The sequence below is a fragment of the Globicephala melas genome, chromosome 17 (assembly GCF_963455315.2).
Source record: "Globicephala melas chromosome 17, mGloMel1.2, whole genome shotgun sequence".
NCBI classification, from domain to species: Eukaryota; Metazoa; Chordata; class Mammalia; order Artiodactyla; family Delphinidae; genus Globicephala; species Globicephala melas.
Genome location: NC_083330.1, coordinates 64,092,199 through 64,111,561, shown reverse-complemented (window position 1 = coordinate 64,111,561; position 19,363 = coordinate 64,092,199). Strand labels below are relative to the sequence as shown.

The window sequence follows — 19,363 nt, the reverse complement described above, 5'->3', positions numbered from 1 at the left end:
CTCAGTAGTTGTGGCACACGGGCTTAGTTGCTCCGCAGCATACGGGATCTTCCCGGACCAGGAATCGAACCTGTGCCCCCCCTGCATTGGCAGGTGGATTCTCAACCACTGTGCCACCGGGGAAGTCCCTGGATAACAGTCCTTTATCAGATTTGCCTTTTGCAAATATTTTCACCCAGGTTATGGCTTATCTTCTCATCCTTTTGAAACTGTCTTTCATAGAGCAGAAGTTTTTAATTTTAATGAAGTCCATTTCATCAATCATTTCTTTCATGGATTATGCCTTTGGTGTTGTATCTAAAAAGCCATTGCCATACTGAAGGTCATCTTGGTTTTCCCCATGTTATTTTCTAGGAGTTTAATAGTTTTGCATTTTACATTTAGATCTATGATCCATTTTGTGTTACTTTTTGTGAAGGGTGTAAGGTGTGTGTCTAGATTCTTTTTTTTTTTTTTTTTTTTTTTTTGCCTGTGGATGTCCAGTTATTCCAGCACCATTTGTTGAAGACTATCTTGAAATACAAAGTACCTTAGTGGAATTAAGCTCTCTTTCTCCTTGACTTCCTTTGCACTTTATATATCTCTTAAGGGGTTCATTACTTTCAATCTTGTATTATATTCAGGCCCTTGTTCATTAACTGTTTTTTACACAGGTACACAGCTGCTTTGACTGAAATAATACATTTATGTTATTCCTTCTGTCTGGCTTGTTCTTCTGACGTCACCACCACAGTTGCTGCCCCCTTGAGGCCTCCCTCATTCCCTTCCTGCTCTAGTCAATACTGACTGCTCCCCCTACATCTACCCAGCAGGTCCTAGTTGACTCTGTATGTACATCTATTTCACTAGCTTATAGCACTTTGAAGGCAGAAACCACATTTAAAAAAAAATTTTTTTAAGCTAACATTTATTGAACACTATGTGTCAAGCACTGGATTGAGAGAGTTACATGATTTATTTCAATCCATGGATGATCCATGAGGTAGATATTATTATTACCCCCACGGTATAGATAAGGAAAGCAAGCCTCACAAAGGCTCAAATTCACATACCTAGTAAGTGTTGGAGGCATAAAACATGAACTGTCTCCAGAGCTCTCACCCTTAACCACTGCCTCTAGTGCCTAGCCTTGTCTTCACAAAATTGTTGCTCAGTAAATGTTCATCAAATTGCACTGAAGATTGCAAGTTTGGGAGCCAGGAGAGAAAAAAGCAATGCCGGCTGGTTGTGCACATAGCCGGTGTTGGCAGGCAGTGTTTGTCTTTGGGGCAACAGCCTGTGATACTGGAATGAAATGATCTCAGCAAGAGACAGTACACTCCACAAGTCCTGAGAAAATTTCATTTGGCTCAGGAGTTGCTGACCTGAATAAAAGGGCATGAAATTGAGTTTTGTAGAGGGAAAGAGGAAAGAGGCCAAAATTCAGCTACAGAGTCAGATCATATGACAACCGAGGGAGTGATGGCAAAATAATGCGACATCATGGGCACCAGACACAGTAAATACAATCAAGTACAGCCAAGAAGCTTACGGGTACTGGCCACTTGCCAGATTCTGCTCCCCCAGACCACTGTCTCCCAAAAAGAAGTGTCATCTGGGACCTACCGGGCTGCACTGAATCGATCTGGTTGTGCCTTACACACACACACACACACACACACACACACACACACACACACACACACGCATAATGATTGATTGCTTAGAATGGGCTCCTCTAGGATTACCTTTTTTTCTCTAAGTTAGTTTTCTCTTTAAATTTTAACCTTCAGTTTTGAGTCACTTAGTTGGCTGCTGCATCAAATGATTCTTCGGCTTTATAGGGTCTCCCAGTGATGCCCGATGGGATCAGCACAGCCCCAGGTGCTAGTTGCTAATGCCTATAAAATACCACCCACCCCCAAAAAGGAGAATCATTTAACAGTTCTTTGGACTTCGTCTTCAAAAGTAGCCAAAGAATTCAAGTGACACGTTATCCCAGGAAATCTTTTGCAATCAGTGAACTTACGGTATAACTAAGAACATTCAGAATACTACACACAGAGTTTAGTTGATCTTGGTATAGTGGTAGGACAGCAGTGATTATAAAATGAAAGTAACATGTACATGCTCTGTTGGGGGAGACTAAAGGGAAAGAGGTGTTCGGCCTAGAAAAACATTTCTCAGTGGATTTCCTATGAAGTCAATGTGTCTTGGGTTTAACTTTGAAACAAATTTAAAAATTTAAAAACTGAAAAAAAAAAAAATACAGCCAAGAAGCTAGTAAGATGCAATACTTGAAGTCTGGGATCATTAGATCATTCGTTCTTTCAATAAACATGTGTTGTGCACACGATTTGCTCCCTGCCTGGCTACCCACCCTCCCGTCTCAGGCCACACAGCAAGCTCTGCTGCACGCTCGCCCGGCCTCGGCGCCGTGGCTCGCCTCCCACTCATTCTTGCCTTGCAGTTTTTCAGATACTCTTGCTCCAGATGTCCTCTTGGCCAGCTCCTTCTCTTCACTCCAGGCTCAGCTCTTCAGAGGCACCTTCCCTGGCCACCCTACATGAAGGAGTCCCTTATACATCATCCCTCAAATTTTCTTTGTAGCACTTAACATGGTCTAAAACTACCTTGTTCGTTTACTTCCTTGTTTATTATTTGTCTGCCCACTACAACTGAAGTTCCATGAGGGCAAGGATCTCATCTGTCTTATTTATCACTGTATCCTCCACTCTGAAAACAGTCCTTGCTTATAGCAGGTACTCAATACATTTTAGTTGAATCAATGAATGTACCAACTATAAAAATTTACAGAATATGGGAAATAAATGAGCAAGCTTAATACAGTAATATAAATTAATAAATACTTGAGAATTAGTGGGCTGGAACTCATAACAGTAATGGAAGGGTATGCTTTGCTCAAAAGAAACCAAAAGAGATGGAAAAGGAGGAAAAGCAATATTTACAAATATCCATGGAAACTGAGAAAGGGAGGTCAGAGGTAAACTGCTTGGGTAAGAAAAGGAGAGGAAGAGATGTGATTTCATCATGGAAGATGTTTTACACCTGCTAAGCCCTGTTATTCTCTATCCTAGCACTTTGCCACAACCTGTAATTAAATAATTTGCTTGCTTACATGTTTATCACCTGTCTTCCCCACTTTAATTTAGGCTCTTTAAGAGCAGGAACCATGGGTGGTATCCTCAGCCCCTGGCACAGAGCAGGCCCTCAACAATATATTGGGTGGCGCACAGAATGCAGAAGTGAATACTGTGGACCAAGTGTTTCCCTAGAGGACGAGGGGACAGTGTACAGGGGAGAGAATTCTGTGCAAACAGCTAATGATTAATCCATTTAACAAACATGGAGTGAGGGCCTACTGGGTGCCAGACACTGCTCGGTGCTACACACAGAGAGAATGACGCAGTCCCTGCGTAGAACGAGCTCACAGTCTCCTGCAGGTGATGGACAAGTGAGCAAGGGCCAAAAAGCGAGCTTGGACAAGAGCTATCCGGGATGAGAAGCGCCCTGTTAGAGGAAAGCACGTGGCACTATGTGAACCCAGATAGGGGCCATGTAGCCCAGACTAGGGGATCAGGAAAGGCTTCCAGGGAGTCAGCCAGATGGAGGGCACTGGGAGGGACTTTCCTGACAAAGGAAATGGTGAGCCAAAACCTGGTAAGCAGGGAAGGTTGCAGGATGAGGGAAAGACTCAGGGAGAAGAATCTGGGAGGCAGAATCTGGGTAGGACCAGCCTGGGTGTAGAGCAATGATTCAGTTAAGGGGATGGGGAAGAGGCGGGCGGGGATAAATTTTCAGGGGTGATGCACGTGTTCATCACCTTGACTTTGGGAAAGGTTTCACAGGTGTATACTTATATAAACTCCTCACTTTCAATGTGTGAAGTTTACTGTTCCTCAATTATACCTCAATAAAGTTGTAAAAACTAAAACACTAAAATAATAATAATGAAACAGTATTGGTTAGGTTGGCAACAGGTTGTAGATGTAGGCTTTGATTGCCTAGCTAAGGGGTGCGTAGTTAGAAAGGTGTCAGGCTTTTTCAAAGCACCTCCAACATCTCCTTTGGGCCAGGGAGGAAAGTGCTAACCTCAGACACCCATCCTTGAGGGCTGGATAAGAACTTCCTCAGGCTCCCTCTTGCCTCACAGAAGGTCTGTATTTCTGGGCAACTCCAGAAGTGCTCTGAAGACAACCAGTCTTCCCACCTTTGATTAAAGATGATATTTTGGTGTTCTGCAGGGGAGTGCCTTTGAGAGGCAGAGGTGGAAATTGAGAGGGGCCCGATACTGGGAGGGGCGTGAAGGACTGCAATTGCTAAGTACAGTGAGAACAGTCCTGTCCCTGGAAGCACCCCTAAGAGTGATGTGCTCAGGGCCTCCCAGCCAAGGCCAAGGCAAAGATCCCGGTGGTTGTAAATCCTGTAGACTACGCATCTATGTCTATTTGGCTTCCCTGTCACCTCCCAGCCCCACAGCTTCTTCTGAGCAACCAGCAAAGCACCAGAGCCTTCAGCTCTTTGAATGGAAATAATAACGTCTAATTCAGAGAGAGAGAGACAGAGATTGTGAGGATTAATTAAAATAAAGCTAATAGGTTGCCCATAGCACAACCTAGTTCGTCACAGATGCTCAATAAATGTTCTCCCCTCCCCCACTCATAGAGAGGACATGAACATGTGACTTACAACTGAGAAATGCTCCTGTCTTCTCCTTCTGCCATTTCTATCCATGCAACAGGCATTGATTGAGCTGCTCTGGGCCAAGCCCTGTCTGGGGGCTGAGTTTACAAGAGTGAAAAAGACACAGTCTCCAATCTCCAACAGTCCACGGTGTGATTAATGCCACAGTGGATAGAAGCATGGGGAAATTACAGGAAAGAGGAAGGCGGGCTGCCTCGAGGAGGTGATAGCTACCTTGCCTGGGGAAACTCAATCACACCCTTCTATCTAAATTCAGATTTTTATAGATACAAATCTATAGAAATCAACTTTTATCACTTTTATCACCATCCATACCATTTTAGATGCTTACAGAATTTCCATCTACTCCCTAACACCTGGCATTTCCTAGGTATGTAAGATATATTTAACAGTTACAGAGTGCTCTCCTCTTTTAAAAAAGTATTCCAGGGCCTATCAATTGAGGTGGTGGTTTACAAGCTGGGGTCCCAGACCCCGGGTCCTCAACAGTGATAGGGGTCTTTGAGCTGTTTTCATTATTGCCAAAGACTCAACATCAATCACGTTTAACCTTTCCTCAGGCTTCCCAGGGTCCTTTGGCAGTTACTTCTTCACTTTCATAGAATCCTAACACACAGCGAGGCAATGCTGATAGGCTCAGGCTGGGCAGAGGCTTGGATTGGCTGTTATACAGGATTTGGATTCAATTATTTTTGTAAAGGAAAATGAAGCAAGCATTGGTTAATAAATGCAGTTTTATTGCATACACAAATCCTCCACTACTCTGGGGGAAAATAACTAAAAGGGTTCTTAGTGGTAAAAAAGCTGGAAACCCCTTAGCTCAGGAAGCCTGAGTTCAAAGGGCAAAGAACTCTCTTTTACCCGTAAACTGCCCTTCCGTGACTTCCTGACCATTTCAGCAAAATATCTACCTCAGTTAGTTGTTGGGCCAGGAGGAGGTCAGAACTGGGGGCACCTCAGAACAAGAGAGGGTGGAAGTTCCAAAACCAAGGAGCCTTCAAAAAGAGAAGGCTGGAAAAAATCTCCCTGCCTGCCCTTTGCTTTTCTCTTTGCACTTGGAACAGGAATTTTGAATGAACATGTATTACTCACTCGCTGACAGGCACCTTACATGCATTATTTTAATCAATGCCCACTTCACGGATCAGGTCACACAGTGGGCGAATAACTGAACCAGGACCACGAATCCAGACAAATCTGGTGCTTGAGGCCCTTTGACACTATGCTGTATTGCCTTTTGGTAGGACAAGGGCATATTAGAATTAGGGCAAATAGGTTTACCTTCTTTAGACGTCATTGCTTCTCGGTGACAATATTATGGATACCTTTTTTCCTTCACTTTTCTATAAGTTCTAAATTTTTCCTAAGAACTTTTTCTTAATGGCTTTTCTATGGATGGATTCATCACTAGTTAATGTCTGGAGGCTGTTCTGGTGGAGCTTTCCACCAAGGATATATGAGCTGCTTCTAGATTTGGGGAGTCATCAGCAGAGAGATGGATTCTGAAAAATCAGGGAGTGAATTAGGTTCCCCTAGGGTGAATGTGTGGAGTAGAAATTTGGGTTGAGGAAAGAATCTTGGAAGACAGTTGGTGGAAGAGGAGCTGGTGAGAGTGAGGAGAAACAGGAGGAAAACCAGAGAAAACCTCCATGTCTATTACCTTCTGTGTAATATGGCACAGTAATACTGTGCTGTGGAATACTGGCCGGTATTTTGTCAACAATCTCTACCTTCTTGTCTCAAGGAACACCTTGAAGGTATAAGAATCCTAGTAAATGTTGGTGTTAGAATTCTGGGATTTAGTGTTTTTCTAGGCAGAATTAATGCTCCCTGATGGAGTCCCCAGAGTAAATCTCCATGTCCTCTGTTTTACAAGTGCGTGAATTACTGTACCCTGGTCTTTATTATTGGTGTGTCTCTTCTATGGAGACACGGGGGTATTACTGACTCAATTCTTTTTTTCCCAGCTCTTTGCCATGTAATAATTGATCCTGAGCAAGATACGTAACCTCTCTAAGCCCCAGTTTTTAATGAGAATCATCGTGCCGTTCAGAGGTTGTTAGGAAAGGATACAGTAAAATGGAAGAAAAAAAAAAAGTGCTTAACACAGTGCTAGGAGTATGGTCAATAGTGAAAAACTGGTACCTACCAGTTTTGAACAGCTACCCTGAGGCTAGTGCTTTTTGATGCGTGCACGTAAGGATCGCTCTGTCCATCTCCAGAAACAGAGAAGTCAAGTTCTGTCCTCGCGTCGTGAACCAGATAAAATCTCAGCTCAACGACTCCCAACTTGCCGTGGGCCAAGTCCCGGTCTGGCTCCCGCCCAAAGACTACAAGTCCCAGCATGCCGCTCGCTGGGCCTCGACGGCCCCGCCCCTTCCGCGTTGGCCCGCACGTGGGCGCCGCTCTAGGCACCGCCTCCTCTCGATGCTCCTGTCCTGGGCGCGCAATGGAAACCGGCTGCTGGTTGCTTGGCGGCGAGTTCGAGGACTCGGTGTTCGAGGAGAGGCGGGAGAGGCGGCCTGCACCGCTTGCGTCCTACCGCGCCAAGCTCTGCGAGCCGCAGGTGAGAAAGCGGGGCCTCTCGGCCTCATCCCAGCCCCCGGGCCTCGCGCTCCCGGGTCCCGGCCCGACAGCGCTTCAGACGCCCCAAGGCCGCGTGGCCTACCCCCGAACCCAAACCCTCCCGGCACGAGTCCTGCGTCCACGCGGACTCCCTGGTGTCCCTTCCCCTACTCGAGCCGCAGCCGGCTGGGCCCGGCCCCCTCTGCCCCCGAGGGAATCCCCGCGCCGTCGGCCATCAACTCGCACCTGGCGTCCGGCCTGCCTCCCGGAGGCTCGCTGGCCTCACGCCCCTGCTCTAAAATCTGTAGTTGCTCCCGTGGAACTTCACTGCTTCTGCTGCCGGGCAGTCAGGGCCCCCAGAAATCCAGCCCCCGCCCACTTTTCAGACCTCAGTGTTGTCTGCTCCCTGAACCGTGACGCCCGACCCACGGGCCTGCCCTTGTTCACTGAGTTCCCCCTGCCCATGTTAACCCCGTTCAGATGGTCACAATCGTTCAATTATAGACATTTCTCAAGGCGCACCTTAAATGCCACCTCCTCCAAGAAGTCTTTTCTGATTCCCCCTTCCAACCACATATTTTTGTTTTGACTCCTTTTCCCTCTTTTACCTATTAAAGCACTTGTCAGTATCTCATCAAACTCTTAGACCCAGAATGCTTAATGATCACAGGAGCGTGCGTGCTTAACTTTATGTCCTCCACAGTGCCTGGCAGTTTTTGTTCATAGTGGGAACTCCGTGAATATTTTGAATAAGTAGACTATTAACCTGGTATTCTTTTATGTGTGTAAATCTCATCTCACCAATAATAATTCCTTTTTATCAGGTAGTGTTCCAGGCACTGGGCAGGGTTCCTTGACACGTATTGTCTCATTTTTCCTTAAAACCCTTGTACTTGCAGATGTCAGGCACTCAGAAATTACTGAATTGTATGCTTGCTTTATTGCACTTACATTTTCTCCTTGCCACATGCAGTCTTTCAGAGTGACCTTTAGTACTTGATCGTGTAGACTAAAAGCGGGGAATGGGCTTTCAAAGTCATGGGGTACCGCATTAAAAAGCCACGGGTGTGAGATAGGACCCTTGCGTTCCAGCGTTGGCTTTACCGGTTGCCTTTCAAAGTGTCAGTTCCTTATTTGTCATTTGAGAAAAAATAATGTTTGCTGGCTCACAGGTTTATTGTGAGAGTGGAATGAGATAATACTTCGCCGGGTGTGGTATGCTGTATACTTATAAAGTAAAATCCCCAAATCACTTGTCATTAGAATTTACTTGGTAAATGGTAACTGCTCATAAATTCAGGCCCCATTCAAGTCCTCTTGGTTTCCCCAAGTGTAAAACCAGGAGTTTGGGTTAGAAGATCTGTGTTCCCTGCCTATTTGGTGTGGGACCAGGTGTTTTGCCTTACCAGCACTTCCCTTCTTAGTCTCACCCTTGTTCACAGCTTTTCCCTCCTACTCTTATCAGAATGGGGTATTTAAAGCCATCCCCATCTGCGCTCTTGTGTTTGAAAGCCAATTTTGCTTGATCATTTCCCGGTAGGATGATGAACATTGGATGGAGGTTTGCAGTTATTCAGTTATTGTTCAAGAAGTTGGGATTGGCTGATAATCTAATAGAGTATGTGACTGGAGAGCAATAAAGTGCAAAGGAAAATTATGGGTTCAGTATATAGGCTGTTGTTGGGTTACACAGTACTTCAGGGAGAACAGAAAAACAGTGGTTGCTAGCTTTCTCCACAATGATGAATCAGGTTAAGGAGGGAAACGATTACTAATTAACGGTATTACTAATTAACAGGGGGGCAGTGATACCCAAGCAACTCTTTTAGAAATAGAACCAAGAAATTTTGATGTGATGGTGGAACCATCACAAATGCAGTTACGTTTGAATTAATAATAGTGTGTAACTGACTTCATTCAGCCTCAGTGTGTTTTACTCTGAGTAAAAGGGAGGATGGGGGACTTCCCTGAGGTCACAGTGGTTGAGAATCTGCCTGCCAGTGCAGGGGACACGGGTTCAATCCCTCATCTGGGAAGATCCCACATGCTGCAGAGCAACTAAGCCCGTGTGCCACAGCTACTGAACCTGCGCTTTAGAGCCCGTGAGCCACAACTACTGAAGCCCGCGCGCCTAGAGCCTGTGCTCTGCAACGAAGAGTAGCCCCTGCTCGCTGCAACTAGAGAAAGCCCATGCACAGCAACAAAGACCCAATGCAGCCAGAAATAAAAACATTTTTTTAAAAAGGTGGGGGGGGGGAGGATGAGATACTTTGGAGCTGGAAAACTGGCACACAGTGCTTCTCGTCATTCGTGTTTTCTCATCTTAATGTTCTTTATGCAATAATCAAAAAAGATCTATCCGTAGGGTTTAAATCAGTAGAAAAGTGAATAAAGTATTCCAGATGGGCATTTCCTGAGACTTTTCTCCTATAGCACTTTGGCATTTGATTGCACGGAAGCCACCTTTCAGCCTTCATCTCTATTTTCTCTTTGCGTCGATTCTACTTTTGGCTTTTACACTTTCATAGTAGCACTATAATGACAGTTCTTCTTTTCTGTGTCCTCTCCGTAAAGAGTTGTCAATCCCTATTCCATCCACCCTAAAAATTTCTCTGCAGGAAAACATCTCAGTCTAAAGAACCATCGTGAACTGTGCTAGTTAAATGTAGGTTCCCAAGCATCACAACCCCAAATTGGAAATGCTGTAGATAAAACCATATACTTTTGTGTTTTAGTTAAGAGGTATTGTATTATTGGTATATTTACTACTTGTGATAATTTTCATAAAAACTGGGCCACCGTTAGAATTGTCATTCTTCTTTGTCAGGTGTTTTCCTGAGTCTTATCCTGAAGAATTATGTCTTTTTTGAGGTTTAATCAATTATATATGGGAAATTGCTTCTGAGTAGGGGGTGGAAAAGTGTAGTTTCATTCTCTATAATATGCTGTTTTCACAATTTCTAGTGGTTTTATGAAGAAACGGGGAGCAATGATGATGTTGAAGCTCTGACTATCCAGAAATTCAAAGGGGACCTGGCCTACAGACGGCAGGAGTATCAGGTAGAATTTAACATATAGAAGACTGCACTACTTGAAATGGGCTTTTGTTCTGTCCATTACAGTATATTTAAATAACAGTATACTGAGTTATGAGTGTGTTGTTTGTGAAGATGAATTTAATCTTTTGTGATATGTGTTTGTAATCTTAGAATCCCAAGTTTCTAGCTCTGTATAATTTGTTTTGTTTCCTGTAACTCCAGTATAGAGAGCTTGTTGGGATCCTTGTAGGTCTGTTTCCCCAGGTTCTGTATCTCCTAATTATGTGGGAACCTCTAGCACAGATACCTCATGGGGCCACAGGAACAAAGCACCCGAAAATGTGTAAGAAAAGGAAAGAACTAACAACTAGATTAGTTGTCAGCTTGCTTTATTTAGAGACTTCATGTCATCTTCACAAGAGTCCTGTTGTTATTTTGCTAAGGTGAAAAGGTTATACAGCAAGTTAGTGGCAAACCCAGGATTCACATTCTGGTCTTTTGGGCTCCAGAATGCTTTATTTATAGTCTCCAGCCATTTTTTCTCTACCTTTCAGAAAAAGAGTACTGACTAAAATGCTCAAGTCTTCCTTTAGTTCATTGTAGGCTCAGTTATAACATTACCTTCTGCCTAGGAAACACGTCACCCCCATGACTGAATTCTTTTTCTACTGTGTTTTCTGCCTTTCTTTTCATCCCTTCCCTTCATTTTCCTTTATTTAACAAATATTTGCCAGAAAGCACTGCAGGAGTATTCCAGTATCTCAGAAAAACTGCCATCTACGAATTTTGCCATGAAAAGGGATGTCCAGGAAGGCCAGGCTCGGTGTCTCGTTCACCTGGGGAGGCACGAGGAAGCCCTGGAGATTGCTACAAACTTGGTGAGTGGTTTCTGTGCGTATTTCCATTTGCTTCCCTAGGATGGCTGAATGGTTTATTTTGTAAAAAACAAAACAAAACAAAAGACAACTTGTTGCAGCTAAATCTGTGTGTTTGGATAAGCAGAAGAAAATTGTCAGTGGTGGAAGAACTTTATTATGATGAACAGTTTGGAGGTCTAGACATAATCATTTGCTTGTAATATTTTTTCCTGTGTTATGCTCAGAATTTTTCGTTGCCTGAAAATCTCACTTGCAAAGGTGTTGTTTTTTTTTTTTTTTGGCTGTGTCTGGTCTTAGTTGCGGCATGCAGGATCTTTCATTGAGGTGTGCGGACTTCTCTTTAGTTGTGGTGTGCAGTTTTTTTCTCTTTCTAGTTGTATCACACAGGCTTCAGAGCATATGGGCTCTAGTTGAGGAGCGCGGGCTCAGTAGTTGCGGTGTGCGGGCTTAGTTGCCCCGCGGCATGTGGGATCCTGGTTCCCCGACCAGGGATCGAACCCACATTCCCTGCACTGGAAGGCAGACTTTTTAGCACTGGACCACCGTGGAAGTCTCACTTGCAAAGGTTTTTACTCTTGTTAGGAGTAAATACTCAGAGTGGAAGGATTATGTGATGTGTTTTCTTCTTTAGGTGTTTTGTTGTTGTTTAGATTTTTATTTTCCAAAATTTCTACAATGAATATATATTACTTTTATAAACAGGAAAAAAGTTTACCAGAAAATGACTAAATATCATACTAGGCCAAGCTTAATCCTTTTTATTCTTAAATGGAGTCTGCAGAATTTTTTTTAAGGAATTTAATAAAAGCAGGGTTTTTTGCAATTCTATATCCTGCTTGTTTTTGTTTTCAGATTAAAGCACCTATAGTTTTTAGTGTAAATTTTATATGGGGACAAGTCTAAGTCGACCAGTCCTAGTTTATAGATGACCAGTTTTCTTCCTCAGAGGGACTTCATGAGGCACTGAGGCTCTGATCTTGAATCCTGTGGATCTCGTTGACCAGAGGTCAGCCTGAAGTACGCAGCCAATTGAGTTGTCCTCCTCCGTTTCATTAACTAAGAGAAATCCCACAATTTGCTTGCCGGGGTTCATTGCATAGGACCTCAGCCTCTTGCAGTGAGAGGAACCCTTGGTGGTAATTGTCTTCGGAACATGGAAAACAGCTGTGTTTTGTTCACTCTTTTTCTCCCCTCTACTAATTGTGGGTTAATTCTTAAGCTGGAAGATAAGATTACCCTGTTAAGGAAGCACATGGCATGAACACAGTGAACTTGGCGGGGTTTAATGGTGTTCAGTCTCCCTGGTCTGAAAATTAACAGCAACTTTGGTTCTTTCAGTTGCTTTTTCTAGACATCAGTCACCCATCCTTCCTCACTGTTCTGCTCTCCCATCGCCTCTCTCTTCCTCACATCATCTGCATATCACTGTTGTGCTTTGTCTCCCCCCCCAGACCACCGAAAGCAGTGACAGGTGGATTAGTGTCAGGGGCTGGACTGGCTCTCTGGTTCCTTCTAGCTTAGTGAGTCTCTGCTGTTGTGGCTCAGAGAAGGATTTGTTGCCAGCAGATGCCATCCAGAGCTTGGGATAGTTACCAGGCAGGAGGAAGGACCAGTCAGAACACCTTCACCTCCTCTGTCAGGACTTTGAGAACTGGTCCTTGGGCTGCTGGGCATCCTGGTGGGCAGGAGTGTTGGGGAAGAAATGGCAGCATAGGCTAATAGGTCTCACCCCTTTCTTTGGGTCTCTTCACATGATCTCAGTGGAGCCTGCCCATTTGCATGGTTTTCTCATTTCCTGATGCCCTGTGTTTTGTTTTCTTTTTCCTTACTTGTAGGCCCTCTTCTTGTTACTCGCTCCGGCCCGTTTCTGGGTTTTGTCCCAGTGGTTATTGCCCCCTCGTGCTCTGGAGTGGGCAGGTCATGACCCAGCATTGAACAAAACACAGTGAGTCTTGGAGTGCCCAGCAGGATATGAACATTTTATGCTCACAACTTCTACTGAAGTTTATTCACCTCTCTTCTTAATCATTTTTGGATAAAATTTGTAATGGAACTTATTTCTTTCTTTTTCTTTTATTTTATTTTGGCTGCCAGTGCAGCAAAAAATTTGTTCTTCGTTGCTGTGTGCAGGCTTTCTCTAGCTGCGGCGAGCAGGGGCTACTCTTTGTTGCAGTGCACGGGCTGCTTACTGCAGTGGCTTCTCTTGTTGCAGAGCACGGGCTGTAGGCTCGCGGGCTTCAGTAGTTGTGGCACACGGGCTTAGTTGCTCCACATGTGGGATCTTCCCTGCCAGGGCTCGAACCCATGTCCCCTGCATTGGCAGGTGGGTTCTTAACCACTGCGCCACCAGGGAAGCCCTGGAACTTATTTCTTAAACAAATAGTTTAAACATCTTATAGCGGCTGATAGGCTCATGTGATAAACTGTGGTAAGGAAACTGCTTTTTGACAGTTACTGACTTTTTTTTCCATTTATCACTTCACAAACATTTATTTCAGTCTTACCATGTGTGCAGTTCTGGGTTCGGTGCTAAGGAGACAGAAAACCATGTCCATACTCTGCCCATACATTGCTGACCTAGTGTCTAGTGGGAGAATCCTAAGCCAGCTAACACGCGTCAGCTCTTCTGAAGTACCTTTATTCTGTGACTTCTAGTGGGACCGATCGTAGCTCTGCTACTTACTAGCTGTGTGACGTCAGGCAGCTTATCTGACTTCTCTCTTAGGACTCAGTTGCCTCAACTATAAAATGGGGATAGTGGTAGAGTCTATTTTAAAGGATTGTCTTGAGGATTAAATGAGTAAAGCACTTAGAGTAGTGTCTGGCATATGGTAAGCACTCTGTAAATGTTAACTCTCGTCATCGTCATTGCATTATAGAAGGAGTTGCAGTACTGTGCACACAAACTCGTTTAAATGGAATGTAGTTTCCAGAGAGTTCTTTACTAGCTAGGCCATCAAAACCATGGTCTGCGTGCTCCACCCTACCCCACCACATACTTGCTTCCGCAATCTGAAAATGTTTGTAAACAGTATAGAGCACTATAGACTGTAGAGGAAAGGTGGCGTTTGCTGTAGGTAGTTTATACGCGTTGCTTTCACTATTATAAATAAAAAACATAAAGATGTATTACTCAACAGTTATTAGACATCTGTTATGTCTGAGGTGCTGTGCTCTACTAGGAATTCAGCATTGAACAAAAACTTCTGGAACTTAATGGTCTCTGGGGAAGGACAGAATACTGAACAATAGTAATAATAAAACCAGATCAGATCTGTCATCGGGAAGGTATAGTATGACTGAATAGGTTACATGAGGCTTTATTTCCTGTCTTTTCACTCAATATATGAATACTTAGAATCCTCCTCAAGCTTTCACTCACTGGTCAGCCAGTTTCTTCCAGCTGCATGCTGGGTAGGTTTTTTTTTGTTTTTTTTTTTGCGGTACGCGGGCCTCTCACTGTTGTGGCCTCTCCCGTTGCGGAGCACAGGCTCCGGACGCGCAGGCTCAGCGGCCGTGGCTCACGGGCCTAGCCACTGCGCGGCATGTGGGATCTTCCCGGACCGGGGCATGAACCCGTGTCCCCTGCATCGGCAGGTGGACTCTCAACCACTGCGCCACCAGGGAAGCCCCATGCTGGGTAGTTTTACTCATATTTCTTGCTCAGTTCTATGCAGGGGCTTGATCTGAACACTAGTAGGCCAGGTTTTCCTTAGACTTAAAATGAACTGAATCTCTACAGACTTTAACTTAGAAAAAGGAGGCTTGTTTCCCTAACCCACAGGGCTTTTGCCATTTGGCAAGTTAGGCAAGAGGTGATGGCTCTGATTAAGGAGACTTGAAAAGGATTTTCTGATCAGAAGGAAACCAAGCAATCCCCTCCAGCCAGAAATAATTGGCCCTGCTAATAGTTACCAGAGAGGGCATTTGGATTCAGTTATGCATCACGAAACACTGAGAGCTGCAGGGCCATCCTGTTTAGGATATCTAGGCCAAGTAAAATTTGGAAATAGAGTCCATTTGAATCCTCAAGGAAATTACGATTTGGATTTTTAGAAAGCCTGGAATATTAAAATGGAACCATTAGCACAGGGTATAAAAAAGTTGGCTTGGGTCTTTCAGATATCTGGCTGAAGACAATAAAGATTATAATACAAATGGAAAATAAACCGACACAGAGGTTTTTGGTGCTGAACTTTGCCAGGCCACTATCACCTGGATTATGTGACTGTTGTGACATTAGGGTGTTTGGGAATGACTGGTGATTATTTTGTTAGGTTAGTTTATATTTCTCTAGGTTTATGGTTTTGAACTGAGATCTATTGAAAAATATTTAGTTCACCCTACTTGTGTGGCTACTTGTCATTTATAACATGTACAACTTGGATTTTTAGGCATCTTCATTTTTATATGGGAAACATTCCATAGTTTAAACTTCCTAATCTTTTTTTTTTCTCCTTAGGAGAATAAGGCAACTAACACAGACCATTTAACCACTGTGCTCTACCTCCAGTTTGCTATTTGTTCAAGTTTGCAGAACTTGGAGAAAACAATTTTCTGCCTACAGAAACTGATTTCTTTGCATCCCTTTAATCCTTGGAACTGGGGCAGATTGGGAGAGGCTTACCTGAATCTGGAGCCAGTGCTTGCAGCATTGCTTGCGTCATCTCAGAAACAGAACAGTTTCACCTCGAGTGACAAGGCTATCAAATCCTCTTGTCCCCACTCAGGAAAAGACTGTCTTTTGTGTTTCCCTGAAATGTTGCCCGAGAGCTCTGCGTTATCTGTGGAAACGAGCAGTGGTAATAACCAGAAGAATGAGAAAGCTTTAAAAAATATTCAAAACTGTATGGCAGAAGAGAGAGCAGCAGTGTTGCTAGAAACTCAGATGAAAGCCTGTGCCTCTTTTATACGAACCAGGTAAGCTAAGAGTGAATTAAACACACATGGTGCTAACCTCAGAGTAAAGGTTTTATTTTTCTAATTTTAAGCTTCTAAAAATTCTAGGCCACACACTTAGTATATGTTTTTAAGATTTTTCCCATGGTCTAGATAGAATCCTTTGAATGCATCCTTTTAGCATGTAAGATTTAAAAACAAAACTATGTTTGCTCAAAAATACAACTTGTATCATCACTCAAGATAAAAGGTTAAAATTGGCAGCCATTAAAATTAGGAAAGAAAATTAAATGTATAAAACATTGACAAAGGGGGAAGCGATACATACATATATATTTTTTTAACATCTTTATTGGAGTATAATTGCTTTACAATGGTGTGTTAGTTTCTGCTTTATAACAAAGTGAATCAGCTATACATATACATATGTCCCCATATCTCTTCCCTCTTGCATCTCCCTCCCTCCCACCCTCCCTATCCCACCCCTCTAGGTGGTCACAAAGCACCGACCTGATCTCCCTGTGCTATGCGGCTGCTTCCCACTAGCTATCTATTTTACATTTGGTAGTGTATATATGTCCGCGCCACTCTCTCACTTTGTCCCAGCTTACCCTTCCCCCTCCCCATGTCCTCAAGTCCATTCTCTGGTAGGTCTGTGTCTTTATTCCCGTCTTGCCCCTAGGTTCTTCATGACCTTTTTTTTTTTTTTAGATTCCATATATATGTGTTAGCATATGGTATTTGTTTTTCTCTTTCTGACTTACTTCACTCTGTACGATAGACTCTAGGTCCATCCACCTCACTACAAATAACTCAATTTTGTTTCTTTTTATGGCTGAGTAATATTCCATTGTATATATGTGCCACATCTTCTTTATCCATTCATCTGTTGATGGACACTTAGGTTGCTTCCATGTCCTGGCTATTGTAAATAGAGCTGCAATGAACATTTTGGTACATGACTCTTTTTGAATTATGGTTTTCTCAGGGTATATGCCCAGTAGTGGAATTGCTGGGTCGTATGGTAGTTCTATTTGTAGTTTTTTAAGGAACGTCCATACTGTTCTCCATAGTGGCTGTATCAATTTACATTCCCACCAACAGTGCAAGAGTGTTCCCTTTTCTCCACACCCTCTCCAGCATTTATTATTTTTAGACTTTTTGATGATGACCATTCTGACCAGTGTGAGATGATATCATTGTAGTTTTGATTTGCATTTCTCTAATGATTAATGATGTTGAGCATTCTTTCATGTGTTTGTTGGCAATCTGTATATCTTCTTTGGAGAAATGTCTATTTAGGTCTTCTGCCCATTTTCGGATTGGGTTGTATGTTTTTTTGATATTGAGCTGCTGTAAATTTTGGAGATTAATCCTTTGTCAGTTGCTTCATTTGCAAATATTTTCTCCCATTCTGAGGGTTGTCTTTTCGTCTTGTTTATGGTTTCCTTTGCTGTGCAAAAGCTTTAAAGTTTCATTAGGTCCCATTTGTTTATTTTTGTTTTCATTTCCATTTCTCTAGGAGGTGAGTCAAAAAGGATCTTGCTGTGATTTATGTCATAGAGTGTTCTGCCTATGTTTTCCTCTAAGAGTTTGATAGTGTTTGGCCTTACATTTAGGTCTTTAACCCATTTTGAGTTTATTTTTGTGTATGGTGTTAGGGAGTGTTCTAATTTCATTCTTTTACATGTAGCTGTCCAGTTTTCCCAGCACTGCTTATTGAAGAGGCTGTCTTTTCTCCACTGTATATTGTTGCCTCCTTTATCAAAGATAAGGTGACCATATGTGCGTGGGTTTATCTCTGGGCTTTCTGTCCCGTTCCATTGATCCGTATTTCTGTTTTTGTGCCAGTACCATACTGTCTTGATTACTGTAGCTTTGTAGTATAGTCTGAAGTCAGGGAGCCTGATTCCTCCAGCTCCGTTTTTCTTCCTCAAGATTGCTGTGGCGGGCTTCCCTGTGGCGCAGTGGTTGAGAGTCCACCTGCCGATGCAGGGGACACGGGTTCGTGCTCAGGTCCGGGAAGATCCCACATGCCGCGGAGCGGCTGGGCCCGTGAGCCATGGTCGCTCAGCCTGCCTGTCCGGAGCCTGTGCTCCGCAACAGGAGAGGCCACAACAGTGAGAAGCTCGCGAACCGCAAAAAAAAAAAAAAAAAAAAAAGATTGCTGTGGCTATTCGGGGTCTTTTGTGTTTCCATACAAATTGTGAAATTTTTTGTTCTAGTTCTGTGAAAAATGCCAGTGGTAGTTTGATAGGGATTGCATTGAATCTGTAGATTGCTTTGGGTAGTATAGTCATTTTCACAATGTTGATTCTTCCAATCCAAGAACATGGTATATCTCTCCATTTGTATCATCTTTAATTTCTTTCATCAGTGTCTTATAATTTTCTTCATATAGGTCTTTTGTCTCCTTAGGTAGGTTTATTCCTAGATATTTTATTCTTTTTGTTGCAGTGGTAAATGAGAGTGTTTTCTTAATTTCACTTTCAGATTTTTCATCATTAGTGTATAGGAATGCCAGAGATTTCTGTGCATTAATTTTGTATCCTGCTACTTTACCAAATTCATTGATTAGCTCTAGTAGTTTTCTGGTAGCATCTTTAGGATGCTAAAGATCCTAGTATCTCTATGTATACTATCACGTCATCTGCAAACAGTGACAGCTTTACTTCTTCTTTTCCAATTTGGATTCCTTTTATTTCTTTTTCTTCTCTGAGTGCTGTGGCTAAAACTTCCAAAACTATGTTGAATAATAGTGGTGAGAGTGGGCAACCTTGTCTTGTTCCTGATCTTAGTGGAAATGGTTGCAGTTTTTCACCATTGAAGACGATGTTGGCTATGGGTTTGTCATATATGGCCTTTATTATGTTGAGGAAAGTTCCCTCTGTGCCTACTTTCTGGAGGGTTTTTATCATAAATGGGTGTTGAATTTTGTTGAAAGCTTTCTCTGCATCTGTTGAGATGATCATATGGTTTTTCTCCTTCAGTTTGTTAATATGGTATATCATGTTGATTGATTTGCGTATATTGAAGAATCCTTGCATTCCTGGAGTAAACCCCACTTGATCATGGTGTATGATCCGTTTAATGTGCTGTTGGATTCTGTTTCCTAGTATTTTGTTGAGGATTTTTGCATCTATGTTCATCAGTGATACCGGCCTGTAATTTTCTTTCTTTGTGACATCTTTGTCTGGTTTTGGTATCAGGGTGATGGTGGCCTCGTAGAATGAGTTTGGGAGTGTTCCTCCCTCTGCTATATTTTGGAAGAGTTTGGGA

General features: G+C 43.1%; 1 protein-coding gene across 26 annotated transcripts in view; it reads left to right on the top strand.

Annotated features, from left to right (window-relative positions):
* Positions 1-7,111: 7,111 nt before the first annotated feature.
* The window catches only part of C17H8orf76 (chromosome 17 C8orf76 homolog), a 72,914-nt gene continuing 60,662 nt past the window's right edge, over positions 7,112-19,363 (top strand). For 25 of the 26 annotated variants that reach the window (XM_060287116.1, XM_060287105.1, XM_060287113.1 and 22 more), the window contains exons 1-4: positions 7,137-7,270; positions 10,234-10,329; positions 11,042-11,185; positions 15,648-16,105. In XM_060287116.1, coding sequence (XP_060143099.1) covers positions 7,154-7,270; positions 10,234-10,329; positions 11,042-11,185; positions 15,648-16,105 — 815 coding nt within the window. In that variant the 5' untranslated portion in view covers positions 7,137-7,153. Of the gene's footprint in view, positions 7,271-10,233; positions 10,330-11,041; positions 11,186-15,647; positions 16,106-19,363 lie in introns of all 26 variants that reach the window. The other variant, XM_030875727.2, reaches the window with a different exon arrangement.